This window comes from Acomys minous, assembly GCF_964271855.1.
Source record: "Acomys minous genome assembly, chromosome: 18".
NCBI classification, from domain to species: domain Eukaryota; kingdom Metazoa; phylum Chordata; class Mammalia; order Rodentia; family Muridae; genus Acomys; species Acomys minous.
In genome coordinates this window covers 23,580,540-23,596,914 of record NC_140501.1, presented here as the reverse complement: position 1 = coordinate 23,596,914, position 16,375 = coordinate 23,580,540, and the positions used below count along the sequence as shown (strand labels likewise).

At 39.1% G+C, this 16,375-nt stretch overlaps 1 protein-coding gene across 1 annotated transcript; it reads left to right on the top strand.

Annotated features, from left to right (window-relative positions):
* Positions 1 to 255: 255 nt before the first annotated feature.
* Positions 256 to 14,820, top strand: LOC311589585 (non-histone chromosomal protein HMG-17-like; the record flags this gene model as incomplete). The annotated part of the gene is made up of 2 exons (XM_084768091.1): positions 256 to 351; positions 14,566 to 14,820. The coding sequence occupies 2 exons, from the start codon at positions 256 to 258 to the stop codon at positions 14,815 to 14,817; spliced, it is 348 nt and encodes a 115-aa protein (XP_084624217.1). The 3' UTR covers positions 14,818 to 14,820.
* Between the last annotated feature and the right edge of the window lie 1,555 nt (positions 14,821 to 16,375).

Below are 16,375 nucleotides of genomic sequence, written 5' to 3'. Positions count from 1 at the left end.
TGTGAAAATCATTTCACAGAAAATGTAATAATTCTGCTAAAATTTTAAGAGAGTAGAATGCATTAGAGGTGACCTGAGGAATAATAAACAGGGTTTTAAAGAGCATAAAGCAGTGTTTGTGCAGAAAACAGTGAAGTTGCTACCATTTGATGCCACATTTTTTGAAATCACAGGGAATATGCATTTCCCTGTCTCAAGCCCTGATCAAGGTGTGAGAAAGGCTTGATAGCGAGGCACAGATCTTTGAAGGGAAGCATGACGGACAGACGTATGGCAGGTTGTCCCAGAAGGCAAAGGCCCTTGCTGCCGAGCCTGGTGATGAGCTCCTGCAACCTGTACTCCAATCTCCACGTACAATCCACAGCATATGCTCCCCGCCCCCGTTCATAAGCAATACACAAAGGTCCAAAAGAGAAAGAAAGATCCTATAACCCTATAATCAAGGGGAAAACAGCAAGAAATTCGGGTTTCAGGAATGTAGCCTGTAACAGAGTATAAAACAAATAAGTAGTAGCTTGAATGAGGCCAGTTAAAAATGTGCGGCCGTCAGACTGAACTCCCAAGTTTTAGAACTGTAGAATTCACCACATAGATGGGAGATCTACATAAAAGCGTAAGGCGTTTCACATAATAGGTGAAACATGAACACTGTGTGATTGGGCGTACCTGCAAGCCCAGGACTCATGGAGCTAAGTTAGGGAGATCCAGAGGCCAGCCTGGGCTCCATAGTGAAATCCACCCTCCCCACCAAAAATGGATGACAGAGAGAAAGAGGAGAAAACGTATGAGACATAAGAAGTAAAAACATGGTGACTCTGAGGATGCAGCAGTGTTTTCTTTCATTTCAGGTTCAATACCATGCAAAAAAAAATGTTTATACTGAAACTACTGCTTCCCTGCTTTATTTTGCAGAGTCAAAACATGCAAAGAATAAATCACTTTCCACCATTGCCATGTTTTCATGAAAGAGGAACTGTTTTCCCAATAGACTACATGGAAGAATCTCTACACTTGCCTGGCTGGCTTTTCTCTTTTTGATTGTCCTGGAGATGTTGATCTGGGCTCTGAGTCTCTCCCTACCTTGAAGACTTTCAAGATCCACTAGACTCTAGTGGTTGGTGCTAAAGCTTCCCATAGCACCAGATGAGGGCAATTGAATATACTTATTTGCTCTATCTTGTACCTCCTATTTTATGCCAATTTAAGTCCCTTAAAGATACCTACCTAAAATTATTCCTCTTGAAATATCACAAAGTATTGGTTGGCAATCTACATAATGACTGGAGGGCATCAAACCTCAGAGGATGTGTGCACTGCTAACACTGAGAAAGAAACAGTGAGATTGGCTTGCCAAGAGAGCAAGCAACAGCACTTCATTTTAGGGAGGTTGCTCATAGTTTGTGGAGTACTATAAGTAAAATAGCAGGAAGAAATACTAGTAATGTGTGATGTGTGTGATATTTTTGAATAGCCCAGTATGTAAGAGTTATCTGCATAATTGGCAATTAAAATGGACAAAATCTTGGTGAAGTTGGACTTGAGAAAAAAATTTTAATTAATGTTATAAACCCATCCATATCTCATAGGAAGACAGGTAAGAAAATCATCAAAGATACGGAAGAGAAGAAGGTGGAGAGAGACCAGTGAAAGATGTTGTCCCAAAAACCCGGGAAGGAGTGGGCTTCCAAAGCTAGTGGCCAGTGGTAGAATGCTGAAATTACCCTTCATGATCTGTACATCCGTGTTGATAAATAATCTAGACTAAACTGAGTGCAGAGTCTGCCTGCCTTATAGCAGCTGCTAAGTGTTGCCCCTAAGAGGGAAAAAAGGCCAGGCAATAATATATTATTTGTTAGACGTGAAAGAATGAAAACATCTATACAACAGCTGCAAATCATAAGGATCTTGCTTCTCAACAGCGTGTCAATGAAGACAGGTCCTCGGGAAAAGTGATAGATAATGCCGGTTCAATAGACACTAACTCATCTTTCATCCCACTTTTAATGAATTCACATTAGAGAGGATCATTTGAAGACACATGTGTTATTTTTTTAAATAATTTATTTCTGAACTTTAAAAAATTAATAATATTTGCACAGGGCCATTTTATAATCACAATATGACATCTCAAGGTGTGAATTATGATACAATAACTCAAACTTTGTGCATTTAAACAAGCACTCATCCTATGGCTTCATTCTTAGTAAAGCAATGGAATGAGTTATTATGTAATAACTCATACTTTGCCTCATATTATTACTTAATTATGGAAGAAGAGGAGACTTTCAACTAATTTCAGTCTTGGAAAAATTAACATTTTTACCCTTGGAAAGAAAGAGAGAGAAAGAGCTCTCCTGCTCATCTGATACAGTAGAATCACCTTTTTTCCATCCAGACCACTCTACAGAGTCTTCCTGGATCCCACCACATCTTCTCAAGAATCTCAGAAGGCCTCCAGGATAAAAGTCATTTCAAGAATCCTCCTTTAGCCCAGAGTCTCATACTTTTTCAATGAGTTTGTTATATGAAAAAAAAGTTTTCATAAGTGTTAAGTGTTATGGCAAAAGTAAACTTGATTGCTATTTCTAATAAAAATGAAAAAAGAAGAGAGGAGAGGATGAAGGATGAGAAAGAAATCAGAAGCCAAAGGAAGGGGAGATTGATGAGCAAAAATAAAATTAAAGAAGAAATTTCAGGCAGGAGTGTTGGCGCACACCTGTAATCCCAGCACTCAGGAGGTAGGGGCAGGTGGATCTCTGTGAGTTCTAGGCCAACCTGGTCTATAAAGTGAATCCAGGACAGCCAAGGCTACACAAAGAAAACAAATAAGAAAACAAACATTTTATGTAATATGTTTAATAATATTAGTATTAGCTCTTCTTTGAAAGTCTGGTAAAATTCTATGCTGAAACCATCTGACCCTGGGCTTTGTTGTTCACGTTATATCCTGGTTGTAGCCCCATACCTCTTCTCTTCCCGGTCCCACCCTTCCTTCTTCTCCATCTTTTCCCCTCCCCTAGTCCTCAGAAAAGGGGAACCTCCCACTTCCTTTCTACCCCAGCTTATCAAATCACACTAGGGCATAGTGTGTGCTCTTCCCCTGTGGCCTGGCAGGGCAGTCTCGTCCAAGAGAAGTGATCAAAAAGCTGGCAACAGTGTCCATGTCAGAGACAGCCCCTGCTTCCACTGTTAGAGAACACACACGAAGTCTCAGCTGCCCAGTGGCTACACCTGTGTTGGAGGCCTAGGTCCAGTCCATCCATGAATCTTGATTAGTGCTTCCGTCTCCACAAGCCCCTCTGGATCCTGCCTAGTTGGCTTTATTGTTATTCTTGTGGAGCTCCTATCACCTCCAGGTCCTTTTCTCCTTTTCTGCACTTTTCCACAGGACTCCCTCTGTATTGCCTAGTTTTTGGCTGTGAGTCTCAACATCTGTTTTGAAATATCAGGGAACAATTCTGCTAGGCTCCTGTCTGGAAAAAAGTGTACCCTGCCTACAAGATGTGCAGGGATAGAGACAGAGCAGGTAGAGGAGAGATTGAGAGAATGTCCAACCAATGCTGGACCTAACCCATGGCCCTGTACTTTTTTTGGTTGTGAAGACTTTTGATGACTTCTATTTCCTTAGAGGATATAGGACTATTTAATTTGTTTAACTGATCTTGATTCAACTTTGGTAAGTGGAATCTTTCAAGAAAAGTGTCCATTTCATTTAGATTTTCAAGTTTTGTTCCATATAGGCTTTTGAGGTAAGATCTAATGATTCTTTGGATTTTTCTCCATGTCTGTTGAGTGAGAACACATGCTGTCAAGGGTGTGGAGAAAGGGAAACATTCTTCCTGTACTGATGGGAGTGCATACTTATACAGCCACTTTGGAAATCAATCTGGCGCTTTCTCAGAAAATTAGAAAAAGCTCTACCTCAAGGTCCAGTTATACAACTCCTGGACATATACCCAAAGGTGTTCCACCATACAACAAGAACATTTGCTCAGCTATGTTCATAGTGGCATTATCCATAATTCCAGAAACTAGAAACAACCCAAATGTCCCTCAAGTGAAGAATGGATAAAGAAACTGTGGTATATCTACACAATGGAATACTATTCAGCTAATAAAAACAAGAAAATCATGAAATTTGTAGGCAAATGGATGAAGCTGGAAAAGATCATCCTGAGTTAGGTAGCACAGTCTGAGAAAGACATGCATGGTATATATTCATGTATAAGCAAATATTAGCCATATAATACAGGATAACCATACTACAATCCACAGACCTATAGAAGCTAAGTTACAAGGAAGACCATAGGGAGAATGCTTAATTCTCGTTCAGACGGGCAAATAGAATAGACACTGGATGTGACTGAAGAGAGGGAACAGGAAGGGGAGCAAAGCAGAAGCTGAGCTCAGCCAAGCTTTGGGCAGAGTACAGGGAGTCTTATGGAAGAGTAGAAGAATAGAAGTACCAGAGCAGACAGACGCTCTACAAGCAGGCCAACCGAGCAACAAATCCAAGCCTAGGGTGCCTATGGAGACCAATGCACCAAACAAGAACCATGCATGGAGAGCACATAGGCCTCTAATCAGATGTAGCTGATAGGCAGCTCAGTCCCCATGTGGTTCCCTAGTAAGGGGAGCAGGGGCTGTCTCTTTCATGCACTCTATTGTCTGCTTCTTGGTCACTTCCCCCTGGCAGAGTGCCCTCCCAGACCACAGAGGAAGAGGATGCAGACAGTCCTGATGAGTCTTGACAGGCAGTGGTCAGTTGGTAAGGGAGGAGGGATCCCCCTTTCTGAGGACTAAGGGAGGGGCATGGAGGGGAAGAGGGAGGGAGGGTGGAATCAAGAGGAGATGAGGGAGGGGTCTACAATCAAGATGTGAAGTGAATATTTTTTTAATTTTAAATTTAAAAAACTATAGACCCAAATATTTCCTCAAGGATATTGTCACTTGTAGTCAAATAAGAGGATTTATTTAAAATTTTGTATACAAATGTGTCTAGTCAGTGCTTTCTCTTGGGGGTGGGTAGTTTGTAGAGCTTTATCTTGCTTCTCTGGAGCTTGCATTTCACAGAGGTCAGGTCAAGTTGGAAAAGCTAGCTAGCTAGTCCAGCACAACCCCACAGGAACAGAACCAGCATGCCAAGCAACTACCGAAGTCAGAAGCTCTTGCTTTTTTCATATGAACCCTTAAAGGATTGCTCTACATCTGTAATCCAGGTCTTCAGCATGTGAAGACAGATTCCTAAGTTCAAGGCCAGCTCAGAATTCATAGTGAGATGCTAAATAAACTATATATATATATATATATATATATATATATATATATATATATATATATATATATATATTCAAAAATTGTAGTTTCTGTATTAGATAAATGATACAAAAGGGGGATTGTTCACATGGGAAATAAAATGCCATGCAACTGACCCTTTGATTGCCATTGATTAGTTCATTGGCTAATTGAGTGATCACTTCTCTCTCCATTATGTAGTTTGACTTTGCAGTATAATTGTCTTCAGAGGCCATGCACTTTCTCCCCAGCTAGTTAGCAACATTACAGACTATTCTTATGTTGGTGTTTAGATTGGTATATCACTGAAGCTGGGGCTCAGCTTCCAGTGTAACTATATCTGCAGTACCTCCTAGCTAACTTGGCAATGTTAGTGGCTTTATTTACTTTTTTAGATCTCTGGTGCTATCGCAGTGCTCTGATATCAGCTTTTGGTCTTTTCCAAGCTCATCTAAAATGAATTTGATTTGTCTTGAGATAGGAATATCCATAAAAGCATGTTAGCATGGTCTTGAATTACCATAGCACAGTAAGAGCCAGGATATATGTTGTCACATCCTTTGTCGCATAATTAGATAATTTATCAATGAATTAATAGTTAGAATTCAATTATTTATGCCCAATTCTTGGCTCTAAATGGTATTTTGATATTAACCATTCATTTAATGCTTTATGTGGTTTTTGTTTTTGGTTAATCATTTTATGTAAGTTAGTTTTTATATGATTTTGGTAGGATATATGGTCAAGATGAAGCATTATATTGCCAGTGCTGCACATTTCTTCTTCATATGATAAAATAATTTTTATCTAAATACATGCATGATTACTTTTAAATGTTTATTTACACAGATATTTGAGAAGTTACAGTGAAGATGACCCCTGGTCACAGTCCTACTCTTCTGTGTGTTTCTGGGTGTCATAGGAGTGGTTTCTTTTAAGAGAATAAATTAGCCATCTAATGCAAATAATAAAAATGTATTTCTTGAGGGAATTAGATAAATTAGTTTTCTGTTTTTCTGAGGCCTAGGTCTCATTTATTATTTATTGGTTTTGAATGTGATAAGTCTTAGATACCATAGTTAAAGATTTGTGATAAGGAGGCAAATATCACAGCAATGAATAATTAATAAAATTAATGTCTTAGAGGAAAAGTGGAGGCAGCTCAGTTGAGTTCAATTCGGAATGACATTGTTAAAAAGAAAACATACTGATAAAATTACACTAAAGTATGATTATACATCATGTAATATTTATTATTTCCAGGAGGTTCTACCCAGTTAGTTTATCAAGATACATCACGGATGCTAAAATCTTCATGATGCACAGAAGGTATTGACCTTGTGGCTCCCTCCCACATGCCCACTAAGAATTGTCTCCCACAGCTGTGGTTTCTCACAGTTGTGAGTTTGGGGATAATTCAGCAATGAGCCCCAAATAGCTTCTTCTTGATATCTTTCTTTCTGAAGCAACTCACCTCCAAATTCGTTTCCCTCACTCAGCTGATGAAGACTCAGACTGGCTGCCAGCAAAGAATGTTTGTAGCTATAAACTCCACAATCGCTTGAGAAAGACAAGTGTAGTCTCCGTATGAAAGCAACAAGCAAAAGGTAGCTCAGATTCCCTATTTCTACACTTGACGAGTTTTCCCTGGGCTCCTTAGAGCAAAGTATGGACTTCTCTTTCTGTCTTCATTAACACCATAGTTCTAAGCAATTGTTCAATGCTTCTCTTAGGAGAAAGACACGGTAACACTTGCCAGAGTTTTCCCTTCTGTCACTCTCAAAATAAAACGTGTTAACAATTAGGTACTAAATATGACTCAATTGGTAATAACCAGCCCTGTTTGATATTTTTCAACATAAAATTGGTTGTTCCATGATTGTGCATGCCATGTAGCCTTTGAAGGCAGCTAAGCCCATTATTTTATGACACAGTAACATAGAGTGCTATTGTCTAACTGAAACATAGCAGGGTGGTTTGTTATGTCCTTATAAACGTCTGCTGCTTTAACATGCTGGAAGTGCATTCTCAAATTTGTGCTGGGCCCTGGTTGTTATGGAGAAGAATTAATGCGTTCTATTAAATTTAACTTTTGCTGAAACATTCTTACCTCAGCTAAAGCTCAACACTGTAATTGGAGACGAGCCTCTAAGCAATTAAGGAATAAAATACTTGGCTTTTATAATCCATCTTTTGTTCTGGGAAATGCCTATACTTAAATCAGTATGGCATTAGACAGGGACTTGTGACCACTAAATATTTAATTTCATCAAAATCCATCCATATTCTGTGCTTTGACAAGCCTCTAACTAGGTAAGGATTATTTAAACAAGAAAGAATGTTTCAATTAAGTTTATACAGCAAGTGATTATGGCCTGTCTGCTCTCAGAGTCTTACTGGGCTTCTGGCAACACACACAGAATAAGATTCAAAGGCCCCAGCCCAGCAAGCTGGTCCCCACCCCCACACTCGCAACCTGTGTTGGGTGTTGAGCCGCCTTGTCCCTGCCTAAGAGCTGATGCCAGTTTCTAGGATGCCACCTCCTCTTACCGACTTACATCCGACTACCTATTCTTTCAAGTAAGTGAAAGCACGATGCTCTCATCTGGAATTAGCCTTTCCATACAGTCCTTCCAGTCTGTTTGCTTGCTACCACTATGTCTGTGCAAGGGCCCATTTAGACTGTTGTCCCTAAGATGTGAAACAATCTATTCCCCAGGACCACGGCTTGGATTATGTTCTTATTAAGCTTTCTCTCAGCTGAGTACCTTGGACAGGGCAGGTGTTCAGTAAATATTCGTGGACTTCAGATGGACAAATGGACAATAAAGAGCATCTTCATTAACCAAAGACTCAGAGTGCAGAAAATTCATATTAGTGAATTTGAATCCTTCATCTTTGCTCCAATACTACAGGTAAAAGTCCGTTTGTCTAGTCCAGCCCTTTAGCCATCCTCTCGTCTTTCCCTGTATCAGATCAGTTTAGGAATTCACAAATTAATATTTGAAATAGTAATGACAACCAAAACTAACTTACCATATTAAGAAATCATAAACCATTCATTTACGTTGCTTATGAGATGGTCATTGAATGCTAAGATCTTAACTATTCAACAAAAGAGACTTCAAATTAATATTTAATAATAAGCTAAAATTACTAGCCTTGTTTAAAGACTTTCGATTTATTAATATCTACTAACAATTTGTATTCTTTTCATTTTGGTCAACCATTTATAAATAACATATAATAAATTACATATTAGGTATATTTGGTGTCTTAAATTTCTTATTTATAAGCTTGATGTAACTATATTTTCTGAGAATATAATCGAGTTTGGTATACATTAGTGGTGATATCAGTGGAAAAAATCAAGACTCTCTTTGTGCTAATTTTTTAATTTTGTTTTTTAAAACTACAAGTAACATGCATACACAGGAAAACTGTTTATAACTCGATCATTTGCACTACTTAAATTTTAAATGAAACTTGATCATTGTCAACCACTAAAATATCACGAAAGTCATCAAGCCTCTCTAAAATAGTTGTCTACATTTATGTAAACATGTATGGATAGCACCATAGACATGTTTAAAAACAAAACTTGAGTCATAAAACAGTCACCTGCAAATTTCCCAAATTGAAATTAAAATTCATTGGTCACCAGCAGCCTCTTCATTCAGAAACACATACTGAAAATTACATTATTATGATGTTATCTTTGGTCTGGGACTTTTTCTTGCCTTCTGCCATTGGCCACAGCTTATTTTTAATGGAACTGGAATCAGTTACTGATGTGTTCCTAAGCTTATTACTTGGGCCTAGAGAGGTGGCTCAACCATTAAAAGACACGCTCATGACCAGAAATATCAGAAACTGGTTATTTCGGATTTACTCAAGTTGTTTCGTTTTCCGCACTTATTTTTCTTTTTGTTCAGAAAGCAGTGGTTCTTTGAAAATGGACTTACCTTTGAAACAACAGCACATGGAAGAGCTAAGATCCTCAGAGGCACAAAAAGGCAATTCGTCAGTGGCCACTCACCACACCAACCGCACCAATGATGCTCACATAAAAGTATAAATATGGAAAACACAAAAGGATATCCCACACGTTAAAGTGTCCTAGCCCGAAACTATCTGAAACTCACGCGCAGGATAAGCGAAGCCACAAAACATAGCGTGAACAGCTCGCAGGCCTATCGCCCTTACACGGAGGGAGAAGATGGCAGGAGGGACCCTTTGACATGGACACCCAGAGGAAGGAGTTCACCCTCAACTCCCATCTCCATTAAATGACTGCACATATCGTGCAGTGGTCCAGCGTGGCAAAGACTGATTCTTAATTAAATTGTTTCCTTCTTTGGCTATCATAAATGCCACATCTATTTAAAAGCATGTTTTATTTAGTTAAATTTTGTTTTATCACCCAGAGAAAGGATTATTAAATTGAACGGGCGACTATTTCAGCTCAAGTTAAAATCAATAGCGTTTAATCTGAGCCTTAGGTGCTGAATTCTGAAAGTCCGTGTTTACCACTTTACTGCAGCGCTGTATCTCAGCATCGCTGACGGTCCTTCTCCGGAGTTCACCTGTGATTTATGGCCCTTCTAGCAGGTGGGGCAAAAGCTTCAAGGCCTCTTGCAGTGTTTAAGCTTCTAATAATCACTGCATTTTCCTTTCTTACTCTCTAAACCAAGACTGCCATTCTCAGATTGAAACTATAAAAAAAAAAATGAAACTTTATTAAGTACAGAACTTAATCTGTTATGAAATCGGAGAGGTAGAAAAAGCATAATCCTGTGAAACATATGTTCAAATTTCCTCGGAAACAAAAATTCTCTCATGTCCATGCATTGGGATGTTTTAATTCTTGTTTCTTTTTCTAATCCTGAACAATAATTTAATGAAAATGGAGGCTTCAGATGCCCTAAGGATTTTTTACTAGTAAAGTTTATCTAACAAAACTTCTCATTCAGAAAACTATAACTCACTCTTTTAGGCAGGGTGCTTCTATTTTCCTGCTTAATTTCCATAATGAGAATGACTATAAATAACATTATCTGAATGTTTCACATCAAAGCAGAAATGATTATTAATTGTTTAAACACAAAGAAAATTTGTCACTCAATCACCATAAAAAATATTTTCATTATGTTGGGCATGCTAGGAACTAATTATTTAAATTCGCTTGCTTAAAAACTCAGTATGAGCCATTCCTCAAATGAGATCTGTATTATTCAAGAAAATACATTTCAAAACTAAATTACTGAGGGCCGAACCAAAAAGCATCACCCAAGCCAATTTGATATATTAAGGTACGCATTGCCAGAACTGTGTCTTAAGGGGTAAGGCTTGAAGACTCACTTGCTGCTGCTGTTACGATGTACTCTCCTAGTCCAGTGCTGTCGCCTCCATAAAAAAGAAGTAAATGTTACTTAAACTATTGTAGGGCTATTTACCTACTACAATGATTGACCTGAAAATTTTTTTGAAAGATGCTTATGGTGTCCCCTCTTTAGGGGTCTTTAATTTTCAGGTTATCTTATCCATTCCAGATCAATGTGAAAATGAGTGAATGAAAACACCTCACATAAAGCACACAAAACCTAGGAAAGTTATACTGTGAAGAGTGCCTTTAGCTCCATGCTTCTAAATGGTTCTTAAGATTTCAGAGTGTTCACTGTTAAGACAATTGTGAACATGGGTAATAATCTTATTCAAAGTAGTAATTTTGTTCTTTTAATCATTTAAGTTGGCTTCCAGAATATTAACATCCTGGTTTTGTTTATCCAGCTACTACTTGACTAATGAAGCTATGCAGGAATCTTTTTAAAATAAATTCAAAAGCATCAACAAAAACACATTTTTCAACAAATATTTCAAATACCCATAAAATTAAAATTTGATATAAATAATTGGAGAAAGTATACAAAAAATTTTAATTTCTCCCCCCATCCCCCAGAACACAAGAATATAAACCAATTTGCTCAAACATTGACCTCAACACTGAAAAACAGTTCAGTACACCATTTTAATTAACATTCAAATATTTACATCTAAAATATCAGAAATACCTTAGGATATTGACTTATCCCAAGGGCTGTTCAGAAGCTCCTTTTCCCTTTATTTTTTGAACTTGTGTTTGGAGGGAGAGGAAATAACCTTTACTGTATCGCGGGTATAAAAAGGGACCCGATGATTCATCTCTGTGAATCTGCTTGTTGAATTTGATGGATCATTCTTAAAAGCGACGTTGCTAATCTTCAGGTTTTCTTTTTTAGGTTATTCACAGATCAGTGGGTTTTCCAGCTAATACAGGTCTGATGCTCCTCTGTCTTCACACATGGTATTCATCATATCTTGACAAGAAAAGACCTTCAGTCTACAAATAACCTTCACTGAAGTAAGACATGTAAGTGGGTTTCTTTATGAAAGATAGATTTTATGGCTGAATAAAAAACAACTGTAGTTAAAAAGTGTCATCCAGTGGCCTTATTTGAAGATTTTTTTTCCCTTTGAGGAACTTTAATGTCTGGTGTAGAACTACTAATAGACCAAAAAAGAGAAAAGTATTAAATTACCTTATCATTAACCACAAACGCAACAGGAAGGGCTGATCAGCTCCGTATTTTATCATTCAGAAGCATTCAGGCTTTAAAATATTTAAGCATCCACATTAGTTCTTGTCAAACTAGCACAAAGCAGTGCATAATATGACCTGTGTGTAGGAGCAGAACAAGATAAAGGGCTGCACCCAGAGGGAAGTTTCCACAATGGCATTGCCCTGTGCTGTACATAATCCTTTGCCTTCCTGTTCCCAGACAATTGCTAAATGATGTTGAATGTTTTCTTTTATATTTCCACTTGGTTTTGCTAAAACAAGGGCATCTGGTTCAGTTACTATTGAAGTAGCAAGGATGAAACAGACAAACCAAAAAAAAAAAAAAAAAAAATCAAGGAATCCTCTATGCCCTGTGTTATTTCATATGGCCAATCAGAAAAGAAATAGACGTTGGGGCTGGAGAGATGACTCTGGCGTTAAGAGCATATACTGTTCTAGAAAAGGGTCCTGATTCAGTCCCCACCGCCCATGTTAGGCAGCTCACAATTCTTCTAACTCCTGTACCAAGGGATTCAACATCTACCACACTCACGTGTATATACCCCACACTGACACATATGCATTTGACTAATTAAAAATAATCTTTAAGATGACAATAAATAAAAAAGCTGTTCTAAATATATCAGGGAGCCTGATAGTACCAGATTTCAGATATGACAGCCATATTTAAAGAAAAATATTAAGAATTTTTAAGGGCTGGCAAGATAGCTCAGTATTTAAAAGCACATGCAAGACTGACAACCCGGGTTTGTGGAAAGAAATCAACTCCCAAAAGTTGCCCTCTGACCTCCACATGCCTGCCGTTGCATGAGCTCACTCCCTTGCCACCCTCCCACAAACACACATGTTAATAAACAAGATACAAATAACTTTTAAGATAAGCACTCAACAATACAATCACTCCTACCTAATGAACCCAGAGAACATACGTGTACTGTTTAGAGACTAGCCAAGATAGACCACCAGTTACAAGCATTTGTTGCTCTTGCAGAGGACCTGGGTTTAGCTTCTAGCATCTATTTAATTGTTCACAACCTTTTGTAACTCCGTTTCCAGGGATCCTGACGCCCTCTTCCGGCCTCTCTGGGTATTGCACACACATGCTGCTCCTACTTACAGGCAAGCAAAAAAAGTCATCTACTTGGAATTTCCTTCTCTTTTTTATTTTTATTTGTTTCTGTTTTTAAATTTCACTTTTGATTTATATATTCGCTTTACATCCTTACCCTATCCTCTCCCTCCTCTTCTCATAGTCCCTCCCTCCCACCCTCTTCCCCGTCCCTCTCCCCTTCTCCTCGGAAAAGTCATATCAGGACTGATCTTATGCTTATCCACTGAGGCCAGGCAAGGCAGTACTGTTAAGGGTAAGTGATCAAAAGAAGGCAACAGAGTCCATATCATAGAGAGCACCCATTCAACTTACAAAGGACGTACATAAAGACCAAACTGCCCATCGGTTACCTATGCATAGGGGACCTATGTCCAGTCCCTGCATGCTCTTTGATTAGTGTTTCCACCTCTGTAAGCCTCCATGGCTTGGTCTTCCTGTGGCATTCTTGCCCCATCTGGGTCCTTCTAGCCACCCCGTCCCCCACCAACACACACACTCTCTTCCACAGGACTCTGGAACTCTACCTAATGCTAAGGCATCTGATTCGATCAGCTGCTCCGTGGGGCCTCTCAGAGGATGGTTCTGCTAGGCTCCCGTCTGTAAACATAGCAGAGTATCATTAATGGTGCCAGGGGTTGGCTCTCTCCCATAATATGGGTCTCAGGTTGGGCCAGGCATTGGATGGACGTTCCCTCAGTCTCTACTTTGTCTGCTCTTTCTCTTTATCACTGCACATCTTGTAGGCAGGGTAAATTTTGGGTCAAAGATTTTGTAGGTGGATTGGTGTTCTGCTCCCGCCACTGTAGGTCCTGCCTGGCTAGAAGGCGGCCTCCTCAGTCTCATGTCATCCACTGCTAGGAGGCTCAGATAGAAACATCCTCATCTCCTCCCTGTAGCCTAACCTGTCAAAAGTCTCCAGCTTGTCTCAGTGATGTCCCCACGCTCAGTTTCTTTTTTCTCTTTAAGCCCTCACCCCTTCTCTCCCCACTCTCCCCACATCTGATTTCCTCACCTCGTTGCCCTCCCCACACCCTCTCCTTGCAGTTCCACTTCTGCTGTCAATTCTGTTCCCTTACCTGAGTGAGCTTCAAGGAAGGGCTCTCTTGGGCCCTCCTTGTTACTTAGCTTCTTTGGGTAGGTGAATTGTAGTATGCCTATCCTTTACCTTATGGCTAATATCTACTTATAAGTGAGTACACACCATGTGTGTCTCTCTGGGTATGGGTCACATTAAAGCAACTCTGAGATTCCATCTTACACATGTCAGAATGGCTAAGATCAAAAACTCAAGTGCCAGCACGTGCTGGCGAGGATGTGGAGCAATGGGAACACTCCTCGGTTGCTGGTGGGAGTGCAAACTTGTACTACTGCTTTGGAAATCAATCTGGCACTCTCTCAGAAAAAAAATGGCAATAGGAGAAGTGTGAGGAAGCAGTGAGACACACACACACACACACCCCCCCCGGCCCATGGACCAGACCGGTGTGCTGCTGGATCAGCGCCTACATCCTCTCCTGCCTGCTGCTGCTACACCCAAAAGAAAAGAAAAGCAGAAGGGGATGCTAAAGGAGATAAAGCCACAGTGAAGGATGAGCCACAGCGAAGATCTGCAAGGTTGTCTGCTAAACCTGCTCCTCAAAAGCCAGCACCCAAGCCTAAGAAGGGAGAGAAGGTACCCAAGGGGAAGAAGGGGAAAGCTGATGCCGGTAAGAATGCAAATAATTCTGCAGAAAATGGAGACACCAAAACAGACCAGGCACAGAAAGCTGAAGGTGCTGGAGATACCAAGTGACATGTGTGCACTTTTGGTAAGTGTGTGCTTTTGGTGACTGTACAGTTTGAAATATTATTTTTTTTATCATTTTATAAAAGTAGAATCTTGTTCTATTTTTGGTTTTTTAAGCTGTGATGTTAGCACACAGAACACATCATTAGCTTTCCCTGGTAATTTTGGAAGACTCCTGATGGCTCTCAAGAGACGTCTTGGTATTGACATATGTGGTCACTGTGGCACAAAATGCCTTGTGGTATGGAGAAATTCTAAATTCATTTTTGTATCCTCCTCGCTTGTACCATCAACATCAACTTAACTTCCTTACAACAGAGATCTGTTGGAACCTGATCCCCAAAATTCTTTTTCCAGTCTATTGGAAGATCTGGAGTTTGCAGTGACATCATTGCCTGTCTTCAGAAGACCAGTGGTTCCTTTTATAAAAGACTGTGAATCTTCAGATTGATAATTCTGTCATTTTTATTTCATTTCTTGAAAGTCAGGGTGGGCTTGTGAAAAGTTGTTAAACAACATCCTTAGTGTGAAATGCCAACCCTCACTCTAAGCCACTTCCCCCTTTTCAAAGCATTGAAGATTTCATTGGGTTTTATAGTGATTTCCTGATTTTGGTAGTCTATACAAAAAGGGAGTTTGGAAATTCTAGTATACTGTTAATGATTGTCTGCCCCACGTCCTGCCTGAAATACCATGATTGCTTATAAAAAGTATCATTGATGAAATTGTGTACAGTTTAAAAAAAAAAGAAAAAGAAAGAAAAAATAAAATTGGCAATAGTACTAACTCAAGACCCAGTTTTACCACTCCTGGGTATATACCCGAAAGATGCGCCACCATACAACAAGGACATTTGCTCTACTATGTTCATAGCAGCTTTATACATAATAGGCAGAATCTGGAAACAACCTAGATTTCCCTCAAGCAAAAAAATGGACAAAGAAACTGTGGTACATTTATACAACGAAATACTATTCAGCCATTATAAGCAAGGAAATCTTGAAATTTGCAGGCAAGTGGATGGAACTAAAAAAGATCATCCTGAGTGAGGTAACCCATACATATGGAATTATTAAAAAATCAGCTAAAAGCCTTTCTAAAAAACAACAAACAAACAAAAACCCTGAGGCATTTACCCTAATATAAAGCTTTTCTGTATTAGGAAAGCCTTGTGTAAAATCATTTCAAAACATGTCTATCAGTGAAATCACTATAGAACACCCATAAACACAGAATTCCACATTTCTATGTTAAATGAGGAGAAACATAGTATTACACAGTATTAGAAAAACATCTCCCCAAATTGTAAACCCTTATCATCAACATACACTTATTTATTTTTTTTGGCAGATTTATTTATTTATTTTTATTACATTTTTATATTAATTTATTCATATTACATCTCGATTGTTAGCCCTTCCCCTGTTTCCTCCCATTCTTCCCTCCCTCCCATTTCCCCCCCTTCTCCCCTCCCCTATGTCTGTGATTGAGGGAGACCTCCTCCCCCTATATATGCTCTTAGAATATCGAGTCTCTTCTTGGTAACTTGCTATCCTTCCTCTGA